General features: G+C 43.2%; 1 protein-coding gene across 1 annotated transcript in view; it reads left to right on the forward strand.

Moving 5' to 3' along the window:
* The first annotated feature begins 620 nt into the window (after positions 1-620).
* The window catches only part of PKN1 (protein kinase N1), a 60,891-nt gene continuing 44,584 nt past the window's right edge, over positions 621-16,927 (forward strand). Inside the window, exon 1 of the mRNA XM_080996018.1 lies at positions 621-1,139. Within this exon, the coding sequence (XP_080852144.1) occupies positions 1,119-1,139 (21 nt within the window). The 5' untranslated portion in view covers positions 621-1,118. The remainder of the gene's footprint in view (positions 1,140-16,927) is intronic.

The raw sequence follows: 16,927 nt of genomic DNA on the forward strand, positions 1-16,927 counted from the left end.
CCAGACGACATTTCTCTCCCCCCCCCCCTTTTAAGCCCACGAGTAGACACGATAACCAGAACATCAGGATCTGCACCAAGACCCGGGCGACCCTCTCGTGGCCGTGTATGGCAACAATACGAATTCTACAAGCACACCACAGAAGTTGTGAAGTGTAATGGGGGTGGGAGTGGGGAGAAAGCGACGAGGCGAGAACAGGCAGCGCTTGCTGGGCAAGAAGAGCAGCCGCTTGAACGAGGGGACGGGCGGAGGGAGGGGCTTCTGAATGAAAGCCAGGCCGGCCTCTCAAATAATGGCAGCGTCCAAACGAGCCTTCTCCATGTCCTTCCTCCCGGCTGCAACAAACCCGGCGCTGTTCTGGCTTCTGGAAGCCAGGCGGGGCGGCGGAGGGGAGCTGGCCCTCCCACCCCAGCCCGATCCCCCAGCCCGGCCTTTGTTGCTAATCTTTTAATCTGCTCCGGAAAGGGGGAAACCTAGGGAGGGTTGGAAGCAGCAGCTGCAAGCTACCCCCGCAAATCTCCGGCTTCGGCCAACGGCCTCCTCCCCCCCTCCTCCCCTGGAGCTTGCTGCGGCGGCGGCTGCAGCGATGTCTCCGTCTCCTCCTCTCTCTCTCTCTCTCACACCCCCAACTCAACCCCCCCAGCTCACGTGACCAACAACCCGGCCAGTTGAGCACCGGGAGGGAGAGAGCGAGCGAGCCCGCGGAGCCGACGCTGCAACAACAATAAAGAGCGCAAAAAAGGGAGGCCGGCGCGCGGACAGAACGTTCGGCGGGCAAAAAGTGGCGCGCGCGGCGGTATCTGCCGCTGCAAGGCAAAGCAGCGCGTCGAGCTGCCTGCAGGGGAGAGAGAGGGAGAGGGAGGAAAAAAACCCTCAACTCCTCCTTCCTTTTCGTCCGCTCGTCTGTTCCTGGGCGGGTGGGCCGCCCCCTTTCGGGGCTCGACGGCTCCCTCCACACACGCCCCACCAACCAGAGGATGGCGGATCGACGACGGCTCTTGCTGCTTCTGCTGCTGCTGCTGTTGTAAGGGCAGCCCTGGGGAGCAGCAGCGGCTGCCCCAGGAGCAGCAGCAGCAGCGAGAAGGCGGGGAGGAAGCCAGCCGGGGCTTGGCGGGAAGATGGCCAACGAGTCGCTTCAGGTAAAAAGGAAAACAAACCCCCACCCGAGTCCTCGCTTTTCCTGCGCGGGGTGGCGCGCAGCCTGAGGAGGGTTCGGTGGTTGGGGTGCTGGGGGGAAAGAGAGAGAGAGCCGCCGGTCTCTGCGCGCCTCGGGAGTGCAGCTGAGGAGGGGCTGCGCGAGCTCCCCCACCTCCTGCTCGCTTCTCTTTCCCCCCCATCGCGGTCCAGATGGTGGCGAGAGTCGAAGCTGCCGCCTGTGTTCCCGAGGCCGGATCCCGGCGCTGGTTTGGCTAAGCAAAAGCGGGGCGGCGGAGTGGGGAAGGACTCAGATGAGCCATGCTTGCTTAGATATGGGTCGGATGGGTTTGAACCTCGACAGAGCCGGTTTCTGATTCCTGGTTAGCCACCAACTTGTAGGGTGGACTTGGGCAAGTCGCCGTATCTCTCTCATCAGTTCTATTTTTTAAAAAAGAAAGTAATAACTTGGGATACTTCATGATCACGTGGTTTTGGCCACCGACAGCGAAGCTCTTGCGCATGAAGTACTACTAAACATTTAAATAATGAATCTTTTCGGTGTGGATGGGGAAACCAATCCAGGACTTTAATGCGCTCTTCTTCTGCATCCTGTCACTCATCAATTTAAGTCTCTCAAGATGCCCGATGTGTAAACCACTGGGTTAGATAGGCTTTATTTCTTGGGTGCAGTGTGTGTGTGTGTGTCTCTTTCCATTTATTTAACCTAGTCCCTCTTATGAGCCTGCCTTCAAAACTGGGAACCATGGCCCCTTCTTGCTGGTGATCCCAGTGTGCTGAAAGGGATTGCCTCCTAGTTGTGAACCTTCAAAAAGACCTTTCTTCCAGGTCATTCTAGAAATCGTGGACCCTTCCAGGTCTTTCAGAAGTTGTTTAAACTTGGCAGTGAGGTGGCCAAGTTTGCTGGTGATAGTAAATCATTCAGCGTTGTCATAACAAAAAGAGATTGTGAAGAGCTCCGAAATGACCTTTCCAAAACCAAAAGAATAGGCAGTAATATGGCAAATGCAATTCAGTGTAAATAAGTGTAAAGCAATACATGTCAGAGCAAAATAAACAAACAAACAAATCCTTAATTTCACAAATATGCTCATGTGGTATGTACTGATGGTGACTAACCAGGAACAAGATGTTGGGGTTGTATTGTAGTTCATTGTACATGTCCACCCGACGTGTGGCAGCTATGAAAAAGGCAAATTTCATGTTAGGGATCATTAGGGAAAGGAATGGAAAATAAACCTGCAGGTGTCCCAATGTCATTATAGAAATCTGTGCTTTGGCCACATTTGGAATGCTGTGTATAATTCTGGTTGCCTCAAAAAAAGATATTTTAGAGTTGGGAAAATGGTTCAAAAAAGGGGAACCAAAATGATAAAGGGGATGGAATGCCTGTCCTATTAGGAAAGGTTGTAGTGTTTGGGACTTATTAGTTTGGAGAAAAGGTCACATGATAGAAGTTTATGCAATTGTGCCTATTGTGCAGAAAGTGGTTAGGGAAAAGTTTTTCTCCCTCTCTCCTAACACTAGAACTTATGGCCATCCAGTGGAGCTGAATGTTGGAAGATTCAGGACAGATAACAGAAAATACTTTTTCGTGCAGCACATTATTAAACTATGGAATTCTCTCCCATAAGATTTAGTGAAGGCCACCAACTTGGATGGCTTTTAAAAAGGATTGAACACGTGCGTTGAAGAGAAGACTATCAGTGGCTGTTACCTATCATGGTTTGGTTCTGCCTTCATGGTCGGACGCAATACTGCAGCCTTTCTCAACCTGTGGGTCCCCAGATGATGTTGAACTACAACTCCCATTACCCCTAGATAGCAAGGCCAGAGCTCAGGGATGATGGGAGTTGTAGTCCAACAGCATCTGGAGTCCCGCAGGTTGAGAACCGCTGCAATAATGCTTCTGAATACCAGGTGCTGGAAACTCCTGTGGGGGGGGGCAGAACAGTCTCAACAGGAGCTTGATCCTTCGGACTTGATAATGGAATTTGGGAAAAATCAGATATGGGAAGGGAAAGTTCGGTGTGGTTTGGAAATGGGGGGGCTGGATTGACCCCCCTATGTTGGGATATTTGGACTTTTTAAATTCAGTAACAGGCTGCGATATGTTTGGAAATGTGGGGGTCCACAAATTCGGGGGGCCCTTGAAGTATGCTCTTAAATACTACATGGAATGCAGCGATGAACAGGGAAAAGGATCTGATCTGATGAGAAGGGTTAAAAGCACTATTAAGTTGGAGCTACTACGAGCAAGTGACTACAGCCACAAATATGAAGAAAAGCTGCGGAAGGGCCATGGAAGTGACTTGAGGGCCTCGGACATAAGGTCACCGGGTTAGTTTGATGAATAAGGACTGACAAATCCCGAAACCAGGAGGAAGGGACGTTGGATTAAGATTGGACTTGATTATATGCTTCTTTCTCTTTTTTCGTTTTTTTTTGTTTTTTTAATTAATAGAATGTTTTATAAAGCTGATGAATGATAGAATGAGAGAAAAATGAATGATAGGAAAATGTTGGAAGAATTTACCTGGCTTTAGCAAAAATGTATAAAGAATTATGAAAGAACATTAGGAATATAAGAAGTGGGTAAAGTCAAGATCTAAGTTTTAAATTTTAAAGTTTATTTTATAATAGAAGGATCATGAAAGAACATTATGAATATAAGAAGTTGGTATAATTAAGATTTAAATTTTAAATTGTAAGGTCTATTATATAATAGAAAAATGGAAAGGATTTGCTGGGATAATTAATAACTAGAATACAAAGGAAGGGAGGAGGAGGAGGTCTAATGTTTTTTCTTCTCTATTATTATTTTTCTTCTGTATTTCTTACTTTTTCATATTTTTATTTTTTTACTTTTGTATCTTTTTCTTATTGTGTGTAAGTTTTTGTATTTCCTATTTTTTGTTTTTGTGTAATTTTTGTATTTTTTTTTGTTTTCTTTTGAAATCTCAATAAATATTATTATATAAAAAAAAAGGAAACTCCTGTGGGGGGGGCACAGTCACAGGGCTCTTATGCTCAGGTCTTGCTTGTGGGTTTCTGACAGGCATATGGTTGGCCACTGTGAGAACAGAATTCTAGACTAGATGGGCCATTGATTCTTAGCCTGTGCTAGCTAGGTTGTGTCCAAGAACCTTTACACGTCTGTCTCTCTCACATTTTGTGGTTGTTGGCCTTGGTGCCAGCTTCTTTCCCTGTTACCTCACTTGTCTGTTTGGATTTATTGTTTCTGTCTGTGTGCCCATGGGAGCCCTCTTCAGATGAGAGTTTTACAATCATAAAGAAATGCCGAAGTGAGACTTTTAATCAGGGAGGCATGCAGCAGAGCTCTGTGGGAGGAAGCACTTTGCTTAAAGGGAATTCTGCTTGCCAGGCAAGCGTCCTTCGGGGCTTTGTGATCCTGTGTTGAATCCATGGAATTGAGCCTGCCAAGGAGTTCCAGGGGACTCTGCCTGTGAGGCTACTTGTTGACTGGTATGTTGAAGGGCTTTCTGGAACTGCAGGCTGGAGACCCTGTTACCTGGCAGAGATTGTCTGGCAATAGGTTGTTTTGGAAATAAAGGCATTTGCAACCTTTCTCTTTAAAGTAAATTGCAAGATAAGGAGGACTCTGGCCAATATATGATTTTGCTGCTTGTTTGTTTAAATGATCATTGCCAGCTTAAAAGATCAATGCACTAAAACCATTCCTCCTTGCCTGTACAGCTAACAACTTTTCAATTATTAAAGATACAGTGCTGATAACAAAATCCATTACTGTCAGCCCCCTTACCTTGCACTGTCAACAAAGTCCATTGAGCTAAAAGGGATAAAAAGATCAGATTAAGCTTTTGCTCTGACATTGCATTTTGTATTTTGTTCAGCTTGGACACTTGAAATGAAGAACAAACAATTATTATTTTTTTCTCTCAGGTAGCACATTTCAATAGGTCACAGGGCAGAGTGAGTTCTTGCAGGTGACAAATGGTAGGGAAACAGCAATAAAAGTGTTGAGATATAAGATGATTTTCAGTCCCTTAAAATGTTGCACCCGTGCAAAAGGACATGTGAGAATATACTCAGTTGATGGCAAAACTGGATGCATGTAACAGTTGCTGTTTCTTAAAATGAAAAGCAGCTTCAAAGTGCTGTAACTGGGGGTTGGGGAAATGGGAGGAGACTAGAAAGGGGAAGGGGCTGCTTAAACATTTTAGTCTGTGGGCAAAAGAGTCAGCTGTGAAAGTTAAATACCCTCTCTCCCTTTCTGCCCCTCTCCCATCCACTCCCAGTTGTGGTACCCTTGGATTGCTTTTCACTTTACCATGTCAGGAAAATTGTTCATGTTGTACATCTAGTTTTGCCTGCAGCCTTTAAATGAGTTAAGGTAGAAGGCACCCCAGATTTCCACTTTACAACATGATGGAAGTATCTTCCATATTTGTGATTTTTCAAAAAGTTTTAACTCATGCTACAGTTTGGATGTACAGATTTGGATGTAATACATTTTCACTTATGAATCTAACTTTCGCAACTAAAAATAATGTATAACATCTTTCAGCTAGAAAACCTGACTTCCTTCTATATCGTCTGTGAGCATATTTATGCACACTGTGAAGCATTGTGGATAAGACATTGCTTAAATTCCGGGTCAAATGTCAGCTCTTCTGCAGATTCAAATCTTAGCTCTTTGGTCTTCCATAATGTACTGTTCAGTAACAAATCCCAGGCTTAGAGTGAAACATGAAAGTTTAGGGGATTTAAAGGGTTTTTGTGTGTTTTTTGGCAACAGTTTGAAATTGTTTAATTTTATTTATAGAATTCAGTGTTTCAGATGCTTGAAGGCTGGTTGGTGAGATGGCAGGCTATAGTTTAATAACCAGACTACATTGCTATGCATACATGGGATTAAGGCTGCAGTGCATGTGTACTTTACCTACCTACCTACATAATTTAATTTGTATAACACCTTTCCACAGTTCAATCCATGATCAAGGTGGCTTACAACATGAAAAAATACATAACTCCGACATAACAAAAATAATAATAAACAACAAATAAAACATTAAAAAACAACAACACACCCCACAACTAAACTGAACAATTGCTACATAAATCACGAGAGGATCTATAATAAAGATACAAAGAACCAGTCACAACAACCCCCAAACAACATCCCAGCCCAACAGTCTGTTCAGCAGCCTCAGCTTTTGTACCTAGGAGTATGGCCCCACTGAACACAGACGGCCTTGTTTCTAAGAAACATGGATAGGATATCACAAACCGGAAAGCAAAACTGAGAAACAAAAAGATAACTGATCTTACTGAAACTGACTGATTTTTCAAGAAGAGAGGTAAAAATCAAAAAGCAGAAAGTAGCTGGGAGCCTTTAAAAGCTATTTCAGGATTTTGAGCGTGCAAGTGCTTATGCACTCTCTTATTTTGCCCATTTGAGGAAGTTCTGCTGACTGAGGCCATCATGTGAGTTGAACATGGCTTAATACACATGGGACTTCTAAGATATCGGGCTTGAACTAGTGCTATATATGTTAGAGGCAGGGTCAGGGGTGGTGGAGGAGATAAAAAGTACGAGTTGAATTATTAAGACGAGAATCTGAACTGTGTTGACTATCCTTGAAACTCCCCCAAATCCTATCAGAACAGGTTGAGGAGATTAGTTACAGAAACAAACTGGGAATCTTTTATGCAAGCTTGTTTCCATGTTGCCTTTTTAAAAAGTTAGTGTGACACTAATTGTTTGGATTGCAATGTAAATTTTAAGCTTGATGTAGAGTCCTTGGGAGCCTGGGAAAGAGTGAATTATCTGTTCATTTTTCACTCTGTTTTGAGAGCAGGGGGTGGGGAGGGACTGCATTCCTAATCTAATAGGGTCTGGGGAGTGTCATAATGCTTAGCATTTATACAGTACTTTAAAAGTGTTCAAAGTGCTTCACATGCTTTGTCAATAATCCTTAGCTTGCAGAAGGGGATGGGGGAACTTATGACTCAGTGCAGAACAGCCTATCTGCTGAATTCATGGCTAAGGAAAGGTTGGAACAGGAGCAGTTTGCACTGCTAGCGACTATGCTATGCCAGCTGTCAGATATAATGAAACACTGCATGGATTTGTATGCCCTTCTTCTGCACGGGTATGCCAATCTTCTCTGCGGTGTTCTAGCTTCAGCATATGTGCTAAAACAGGAAAGCATGCGTCAGTGGGCAGAATTGTGTGTGGAGGACTTATGTACCAGTGTGCCTCCATTAGGAAGTCCCCAGTTTATTTCAGAGGCAAACCTGACTCAAAGTACACGGACACCTGTGCAAGCACACATTCTTCACCCCTAAAACTGCAGTCTGAATAGATATGTATTTACATCATTTGACAAATGAGGTACCAGAATGAGCGGGGAATGGAAGGAGGATAATTTCCCTCAGATGTACCTTCTGCTGGTGTCTTTAGGCCAATTTACAATAGCTAAGCCAACTATGATTTTGTTTCTTTGGGTGTGGGTATATCAGTGTTCTTTTTGTCATATACATGTGCAGACATACGGTAAATTATCTCTCCTTTAAAACTGACATAAATCAGAGTAACTTAGCTAGAGATTACACCCTAAATTGGAGTACCTTCTGTATGAATCTTAGACTTCTCATTCTTGTTTGAGGAGGATACTTGGGACTCTTGATTATAAAAGGCCCTGTCGATACCCACAATTTCTTGGAAAACATACCTTTACCTTCACCAACTCATGATGAGAAAACCTTCTTAGATAGCCCCATCTCCCTAGAAGAAATTGACAATGTTCTTTAAAAATTGAAACCGCATAAAGCCCCTGGACCTGATGACTTTGCTGTCTGAGTTTTATAAACAATTCAAAGAAACATTATTATCATTCGGTATATGGCCCGGCTATTTAATGACCTAATGAGAGTAGCATTCCTCCCCAAGTTACAATCTTGGTACCACTCCAAGTAATTATCCCAAAACTATTTAAAGACCACCAAAAGGTAGAATATTTTTGGCCAATCTCTCTTATTAATCAGTGTTATATGTCAGTGCTAGTCAACAGGATTCAGATATTTTTACACAAACTAATAGCCCCAGTCCAAGCTGGTTTTGTCCTCCATCGAAACACCACTGAACCTATCAGAAAACTTTAAAACATAATCATACATAGTAAATAGACAACCTTCTCAGCCTCCCAGTAGTCATGGCCTTTGGCATTCTGAAGGCCTTGGACTGCCTAGAGTGGGACTACTTGCTGGCAGTCCTGTCTTATCTGGATGATCTAAATTTAAATTTAAACATAAATTATTATCTTCACTTTGAACCCCACTCCCAAATTCCACTCCAAATTATTCAGTATACCAACACTTTATATTATTTCATTGGTAACATAAAATAGGAAAAGGACTATTACTCATACTAAATCTAAGTGCAACCACAGGGGCTCCTGTCTAGCTAGCTATGTGATGTTGAATGTTATCTGTTAACTCTTTTCTATCCTGTTTCACAATTGTTTTCGTGTGAACCAATTCACAAACCAAGAACTTCTACGCTGATATCTAATAATGCACCACATGTTGTAAACGCTACTGCAAATTTATCTTGCTGTTTTTGTCATATACAAGTGACATGAGAAGACTTGGTCTATTTATTTGTATCTATTATCATTCTAGTTTATTATCCTTGTTTATAAAACCCAGTCAAAAGTTCTTTTAAAAACAAAAGGCACTGTTTGCTGGTTGATATTGGAGTGTTGTTTGTGATATCGGAGAGAGGAAAGTACTGTGAGTGACCACAGAAGCATTGCTTTAGAAAAACCATACAGTGTTGCAGAATGCAATGCTGTACAGAATGTTCCTAGAGGTAGAGCTACTAAGCTTGAGTGCATTTGCTTAATGGAAGTGCAGTCAGGTGCATACGTATGGCCTTTCTTTGGTGTATTCCGTGTTTGGTTTGTTGTATCAATAAACTTACACAAAGCTGTGCGTGTGTATTTTTCTTCCACCCTCAGCCAAATTGCATTAATGGCACTGCTCTTCTTTTGAGTCCCTCCTGGTGTGGATGGAAATGGAAAAGCTACTCTTGTCCAGCAGGTACATGTTGCTACATAATGTTCAAGCATGTCCCTAAGCTTCATGTTGCAACAGAAGTAGGAAATGTGACCTCTAAGCTGCTGTACCTTATGCAGTGCAGCTGCTGGGCAGCCAGGTGGATTTACAGTATGCTTCAGAGGAGTAGTTTTGTGTTCTTCCCGAGCTTATGCTTTTGCCAGTGTTGTTGCTAATTAATTCACTAATACAGCCAGAACGCAGTGTCTTTATGAGAGCCACGTGGGTCTCACCTGTTGCATCCTTTGAAGCCTTCTCTTCTGTGGTGACTGACATGTGAACTAAACCTAAGAATGTGTTTGGTCTGGTTTATTGGAGCCAAACCTCCTCTTGATTTGGAGGGAAAGTTAAATTACTGCTTTCCTTCCATGGCTGGTTGTGCATTCGGAAGTGGTGGCTGCTAGGTACTTATTAGTGTCACAGTTGCTTGGTGACTGCTGCCATGGATAGAGTCTGAACTCTGTCTGGATCTCTCACTGGGGAGGCTGAGCAGAACCAGTGTGTGTAATTGCTGGGAATGGCACTGAATCTATCTTATTAATTCACCAAGGGGAGAAAAATAGGTTTGTATGTGAATAATTCAGATTGAAATAATGGAGAGAATTGAAACGTTCTTCTGTGGGGCTACATAATCCTTTGTTTTCCCAGATTTCTTCTTCAAAATATGCAGTGTTGTGGCTTAGGAGGAAAGAGGTGTGTGAAAACACTTGGGACAATGGTTCTCAGGGTGTGTGTGTGTGTGTCTGTGTGTGAGAGAGAGAAACTGAAAAGCAGGTCCAAATGGGGCTGCCCTAGTGGTGCAAACATTGGCAGAAGTCCAGCAAATGGTGTTCAATCTGCTCCTGTTCTGATGAAAGCTCCTGGATAAGCCTTGCACAAATCAGTTCACATATTTCTATACTATACATTTAAACCAGTTTGAAAATGCTTTCATTGTTGTCTCCCATGGAACCCTGGAAATTGTAATTTTGTGGAAGTACTAGGATTTATTTGTTACAGCACAGAATAGCCTGTACATTTTCAGGGTCCTTTGGGTGGAAGCCATTATGATTAAATTTCGCTTGAAATTGGCTTACATGTAACCCTTGCAATGCAATTCTTCACATATCTACTTGGAAGTAATTCCCAGGGAGATAATTGGGACTTACTGTCAGGTAAGTGGGAAAGGGATTGCATCCTTTATCTTTTTAGGCCACAGGGAACATGATAGACGTGCTCCTTTTTTCTAATACCATGCAATAAGGAGATACCTACCTCAGCAGTTGCCCACATTTAACTGAATTTCTTTGCAATTTTTTTAATTGAAAAAACACATTCAGCTTTATTAGTGTTGGTGCTGTTTTTCTCCCTTTGTTTTCTAGGGTTACTACTTAGAAGCCTGGGACTTGAAAGGCCTCTGGATATTTCCCTAACTAGTGCCTCCCATTGGGGTTAAGCATGTACTTTTCTCAAATTTGCTACTCTTTAAGTAGTTTTAAAAGGTGGCTGAATGAAAAGCATGCATGTAGTGATGTTAAATTCTTGAGAATAATCTTTTGGAGAATATTCTCAAGAATATTCTTGATTAATGAGGTGTTGTACATTTAAAGCAGTTGTGTAGACGACACAGAATTTATGGTTTGTGGAGAATATTCTCTGGAGAATTTTCTAGCAGAGAATATTCTCACCTCACATCAGTACATGTATGTACTGTTGAGGCAGACCAGTGAAAAACTGAATTGTCAGCAGCAATAGATCATCTACTACCTGCCTGAAGAGGAAAAACAAAATATTCAGGTCCCTTCTGAGTCTGTTAAAATACTGCATGGCTGTGCAGTATACAATGTCCCTTTTATCTCAGGCCCAAACTTTATTTGGCAGTGACATGCATCTGCCTCCTCCCAACATTTGTTTGTCTTTCACGAAGAGTGCCCCCCTCCCTGCATAGATGTGAAAGCAGCTGGGAAGGGGATATTAAAAAGAAACTCAGATGCACCATTCCTGAGATTTAAAACAAATAAGAAATGGTGGGGTGGAGTGGGGGGAAAGAGGCATGTAATTCCACCTGTCCTTCATTTAGGCCTTGGTCAGAGGCATAACTTAACTCCTGGATCTTTAAAACTAACCTGGATTATTTTCTTTTTCAAAGCAAGGGCAGAAGAGTCTGAACGTAATGTATGCAAATAACGAAAGCTTGGAAGTGCTCCTCTAAAGTGTACAGCGTAAAGGAAACCATGCATTTAAGGGACTCATTGAAGGTTATACATCTCTATGGCAGCATCCACAGGGTGTGGGTAGAGTTCCTGGTAAGGACCAACTGAGTTGCACTTATGCTAAGAAGCTGTGAGTCCCGACAGTTCCTACTGTGTACTTGCATGAAACTTTTCGCAAGTCCCACATGAGAATATTTTCAGTCTTTTCGTTCAGGCGGTTCTTGATCTGAAGCAGGCCGTTCAGGATAAACTTGGCTTTGCTATTCCTTTACCAGATCCCTTCAGGAATTTTTTCCCCCTGGAATGTGGGACTAAAGAGTATGTCCCTGTATTGTAGTTTCATTCCATATAATGCAAATTGTAAAATATCATATAGCACCTAGCGCAGCACATTACAGTTTCTACAATGGGCAGAAAAATAATTAATTAGCTTTCAAAACCACCAGCACTTTTTAGGCAGGCCATGGGGAAAAGGTTGGGGATCTAGTGTTCTGGGGAGTGAGCACCATTGAAGACAATGTCGTTGAAGATGGTAGGATTTGTTTCCAAGTAAATATGCATAGGATTGTGCTGCACAACATCTGAAAGCTGCCCAGGACAGAGAAGAATGTGGTTGTTTTTAACCAGTAAGCAGGCCAGGTGACATGTCTCAAGACAACTTTAATCAGTCAGGAAGTGACCTTATTAGTCACCTTCCTTGTTAAGCAGTGGGCTCTGATTTCCATCAAGAAATTTCACTTCTTAAAGAAGCAGCTTTTGGTTCTTGTTTAGCTGCGTTTAGACCTTTTATCTTGTGGAACTATTTCTTAGTTTCTTTTCATCTTTATAGAGAAATTGATTGGACCTGAATTTCAGGTCCTCTGCACATTGTCAGGCTTAGCATTGCTTATGTACAGAGGGATCTTGGAATCTGCATGAGATAATGGCCTATAATACAGAAGGCCAATGTTCATGGAAACAAAATAGTTATTTGCCATTCTACTTCTGAAGAAATGTCAAGTGATGGTCTGTCTTCACTTAAAAGCTTTGAGGACTAGACTTTGGTTAGGAGTCTAGTGGCTTGAATTTTTGGGGGGAGTGGGATTTCAGCACCGCTACTGATACATCTGTGTAGCACCCTGTTCATCTTTCCTTTTGTTTATCTGTTGCTCCTCCTCAGGTCCAAGGATCCCCAAGCTACTACTTCCTCAGTGTCTAACAAAGGAGAAAATAGAACAAGTATAAAATTTATGTTGGTGTGGGCAAATCTGCATAGTGTTAATAACTTTTTTCAGTCACCAATAATAAATTCCCATGTCACATATTTTGCATACTCCCACCTGTGTCAGTGTATGAGGTTGTCAGTATTTTTCCTAAAATGGAAAAACAGATCACTTAAGTGTGACCGTGTCATGTCTCCATGTGCATGCCACATTCCCAGAACCTGCTTGTTAACAAAGGTTCACCCACGTATTTGTTTTCACATTAGAAAACATACCAAATCCTTGTACACAAAAAGAGAAGGAAGATCATGTGAACTAGCAGAACCTTTCCTGTATGACCCTTAAAACCTCTGCCACCAGATCTCCCAGTTATTTTTTTTGTAAGTTTGAGGGAGTCTGAAGAGCTGTTTGGGGGAGCAATTGTTAAAAGGAAGGTTCAGGTGGAGTGGGGGAGGACAGGCAGTGAATGAATGCAGGATTGAGCCTGCTATGTTGGCTTGAAATTCAAGGGTCTGGGGCAGTTTAAAAACTGCCAGCAGGGTAACTAAGCCCTTTGCACCTGATTCAGTCTCTTCCATTAATTGGAACTGAAACCAGAAACCTGGTATCTTGTAATGCTACACCAGGGCTGTGAAAAAACTGATGCTGGGAGCTTAAGCAATTCAGAGAGAGGGAGAATAGGGAGCATATGTGCCCACAAAGGGCCTTGCCTGTATGCATGTTTTGAATATGCATGCTTAGTGCAGAACCTTGCCTGCGTATGCAGAGAGCTGTGTACATGGTGTACAGTATGCTCAAAGCTTTGTAATGCTTCCTGCAATAAGGCGGAGAGAGAAGTAGCTGGGGTCTTGGGGTGTGTGTGTGTGTGTGTGTGTGTGTGTGTGTAGGAAGGGATGAGACTCTTCCTTGAATACAAAGTACTTCTTGTTGCTAGGGTTGCCTTTATTCTTAGGGAACCATTTTGGTGGCCCAGTAGCAAAACCAGGCTAAAACTTTCCAAGGCGATTGCTGTTTTGTGGACAGGTGGTTCTCTCTTGAGTGTCTAGCCCTTCCAATAACGCTGGTCTCATACTGGCTGACAATTCCTTGTTGTTCTGAATATCTTCTACCTGAGGATCTCTGTGGTCAGGCTGAGTGTTGTCTTTATGCCTGTGCACTTTTGAAGTGCTTTGCACTTTGAGAACCCAGTGAGCATGAGCAGTTTTTCCTGCCCAACATTTCATGGATGAGGTTCTGATCAAAGTACAGTACTTTTCCATGTATAAGACTAGGGTTTTTTTTTACTTTAAAATAAGGTTTTAAATCTGGGGGTGCCTTATACACGGCTGGCGCATATGCCCATTTTCTAAATTTGGGGTCCCCAAAAGTAGGGGGCATCTTATACATGGGGGCATCTTATACATGGAAAAAATAAGGTAATTACATTCTTCAATCCCTGGATTTGGATTTATTCAGTTGTGTGCTGGATAAGAGGAATAGGAGGCAGTTTTGGGCTCCCCACCTGAAGAGATTCAATATCGCCAGCCCGTCTATAATGTTGAAGAAATGCAGGCCAGTGGAGAAACTTGTGTGAGGCACACCTTTGATATACTCTGTGTTTCTATGATGTGGTATGATCTGTAGTTAAGCAAGAGCCCTAAATTGTGCCAGAACACATGAGTTTCCAACTCTGGGTATCAGGATTATTAGGAATTATTTCGAAAGCTAATCCATGCATGCTACATTTCACCATCTGATTTAGGAGATCATTATATTCTATACTTGGAAGAAGGGCTCACAAATTCATTCACTTTCCCCCAAGCAGTAATTCCTTCCCTAATCTCTGACTTCCATATTGTCCTTCAGGAGTTCTCAGAATACCTCAGAAGCACAGCATGAAGTTGGACTTTATGACCTTCTGTGATACCAAGGAACTCAGGGAAGGGGCAATGAAAAAAGGGCAGCTTGTGTGATGACCATTAATGGTGGCTTGCTTGCAAGACCTGCTAACATTTGTAGACCCTGTTGAAGACTTATTTTGAGAGGTATACATTGAAAGGCATTCCTTATGTCAGTCTAGGAAATGCATAAACCTCCCAGTTTGAGAAGGGGGACTGTCCTATTGAACCAAATACAACAATTTGCATGAGGCAGCTGAGGAAATAATAAATACTAAGCTTGATTTTGCTAATAACCCCCTGGCTGATGTTGGATGATCTGAATACAAGCATATGTAAAATGACTGTGAATTTAACCAGGGTTAGCGTTGAGGTTAGTTCTCTCATCTTTTAACCTGTCCCCAGAGGCATGATTCCTTTATGTCTGCTTTAATTTGTTCTTCATCAAGAACAGGGTACTGCTAGGGTACTGTGATTTTACTGAGACCCGAGCTTTGGTTAGGGAGTAACTCCACTTTGGCTGACTCCAGAGTAGAGGAGAGAGTTCTTTTCCATTGGCTGGTAGTCACAGTTTCTTTTGGTCAGAGGGGAATTCACTTTGCTGCTGTGACAAGCTGGATCCAAACTGCTTTCCCTCCACATGTAAGGAATACCATATCCTTAACAAGTAAAAAGCTAAAAGCTTTCAGCTTTCCAGCTAGCACTACTCCAATAGCAATTCTTCCTGTTAATTTCTGAAACTTTCCACAAACATATGGCCCCGGTGACTTGCAGGCTATAATTTAAAATCATTAAATACCCGATTTTTGTTTATGAACAGGACCTATCCTAATTGCCACAGCTTTCCAGTGTAACATGGATAGTAAAATTGGCTCCTGTAGCACCAGGCAGATGCTCCTTACTGCTTCTGTTGTTGCCCATCATGGTCCAGATTGATGGCTGCTTCATTTTCTGTTGCTTCGGTGGCTGGAATTTTTCGTTCTGTTGCTAATGCATTCCTTTTCTTCTGCAGTGTCTCTGTATTAGCGCACGCATGAAAATGTTAATCTTTCACCACATTGTGGAATACGGGTCAGCCGTAGGAGACAGTGACTGTTTTTCTGTTGGAAGGAGATTAACACACTGCCTTTGTTTAGGGCTTTTGCCACTTCCTGCCCTTTGAGCTCCAGAAAGGATTCCCTGTTGTCAGTTGTCCCTACACAGGGTTCAGAAGAGTATAATCTTGTTTGAAGAAGGTGAGCTTTGCCTTTACAGTGGTCAGGAGGTGCTTTCTAATTCTCTCCCTCCTTGCTGTCCGTAATTAGGGCCCAGTGAGGGCTGCCTCACCTGGATACAGAAAACTCAAATCCTTTTCTTCCCAAGAGCAGCAGCATCTTTTTGAGTTTAAGCCCCATCACTGATTTTCCTTTGCTGAGATGTTGCTGATTACAGAGATCTTTGGTGGAAATGTCTGGGGTGCCAGCACCAAAGACTGCTGCGCATTTCATTGTGGGATGCTTTGCAGGCCTGTATGAGCTCCCTTGCAGAGATAGCCAAGAGCCTTGAATTCCATAACCTTGTTTGCCTATTCTTTTGAGTCATGTGGTTAGCAAACAGACAAATGCTCATGTCTCTGGGTGGTGAGAGCACTTGTCCCACAAGCAACTGGAACCACTCAGCATGTTTCACAGGGAGGGGAAATCAGGTGCAGGAGAAGGGGAGGGAAGTGTTGCTGTCTTTGATCATGGCCACTTGCGGGGGGGGGGGGACCTAGAGGAGATAAGGACTTTGGCTTTATCAGAATGGCTGCTGGAGGCAACCAAAAAGCCTGCATTTCAGAGCTTAAGCTTTACCTTTACCAGGAGGCAAGTTCTGTCTTTATGGCATCAGGTGATCAATTCAAAGGGGCGCACCTCTGATCAGAGCTGAGAGTAAGCCCTGTTGGCTGCAGTAGTGACACCTGATCGCCAAGGTACAACTAGGAGCACATTTTGAGTTCTTGATTGCAGCCACGTCTTTGCCTACCTCACATCACATATGTAGGGCAGGTGGGTGTGATCTGAAGAAAGCAGCCTCACAGGCATAGTTGGGTCCGTAGACTGGAGTTTCCCCCATTGCTGGCCTAAAGTCTAGGCTGTGAGCTGACAAGGTACACTGCCACTTTCTTCCCAGCCAGTGTGCTTTTGCCCTAGGACCTAGGTGAACATTCTCTTATTCTAAATACACTGGTGCCCATGGCAGACAAGGGCAGATGCAATTCTAACTCCACTAAATGCATCCTGGTGCTACCAGGAAGGGTGGGTTCGAGTGGCTCCCATAAAATAACGTGGACATAGTCCTTAACGTGCAAGTTTAGTGGCTGGTTCCTTACCCCGGGTTCCTGTTGAGAGATGAATCAGCTGCGCAGCTAGCTCTCCTC

Source organism: Podarcis pityusensis (assembly GCF_964106645.2).
Source record: "Podarcis pityusensis genome assembly, chromosome: 2".
Classification (NCBI taxonomy): domain Eukaryota; kingdom Metazoa; phylum Chordata; class Lepidosauria; order Squamata; family Lacertidae; genus Podarcis; species Podarcis pityusensis.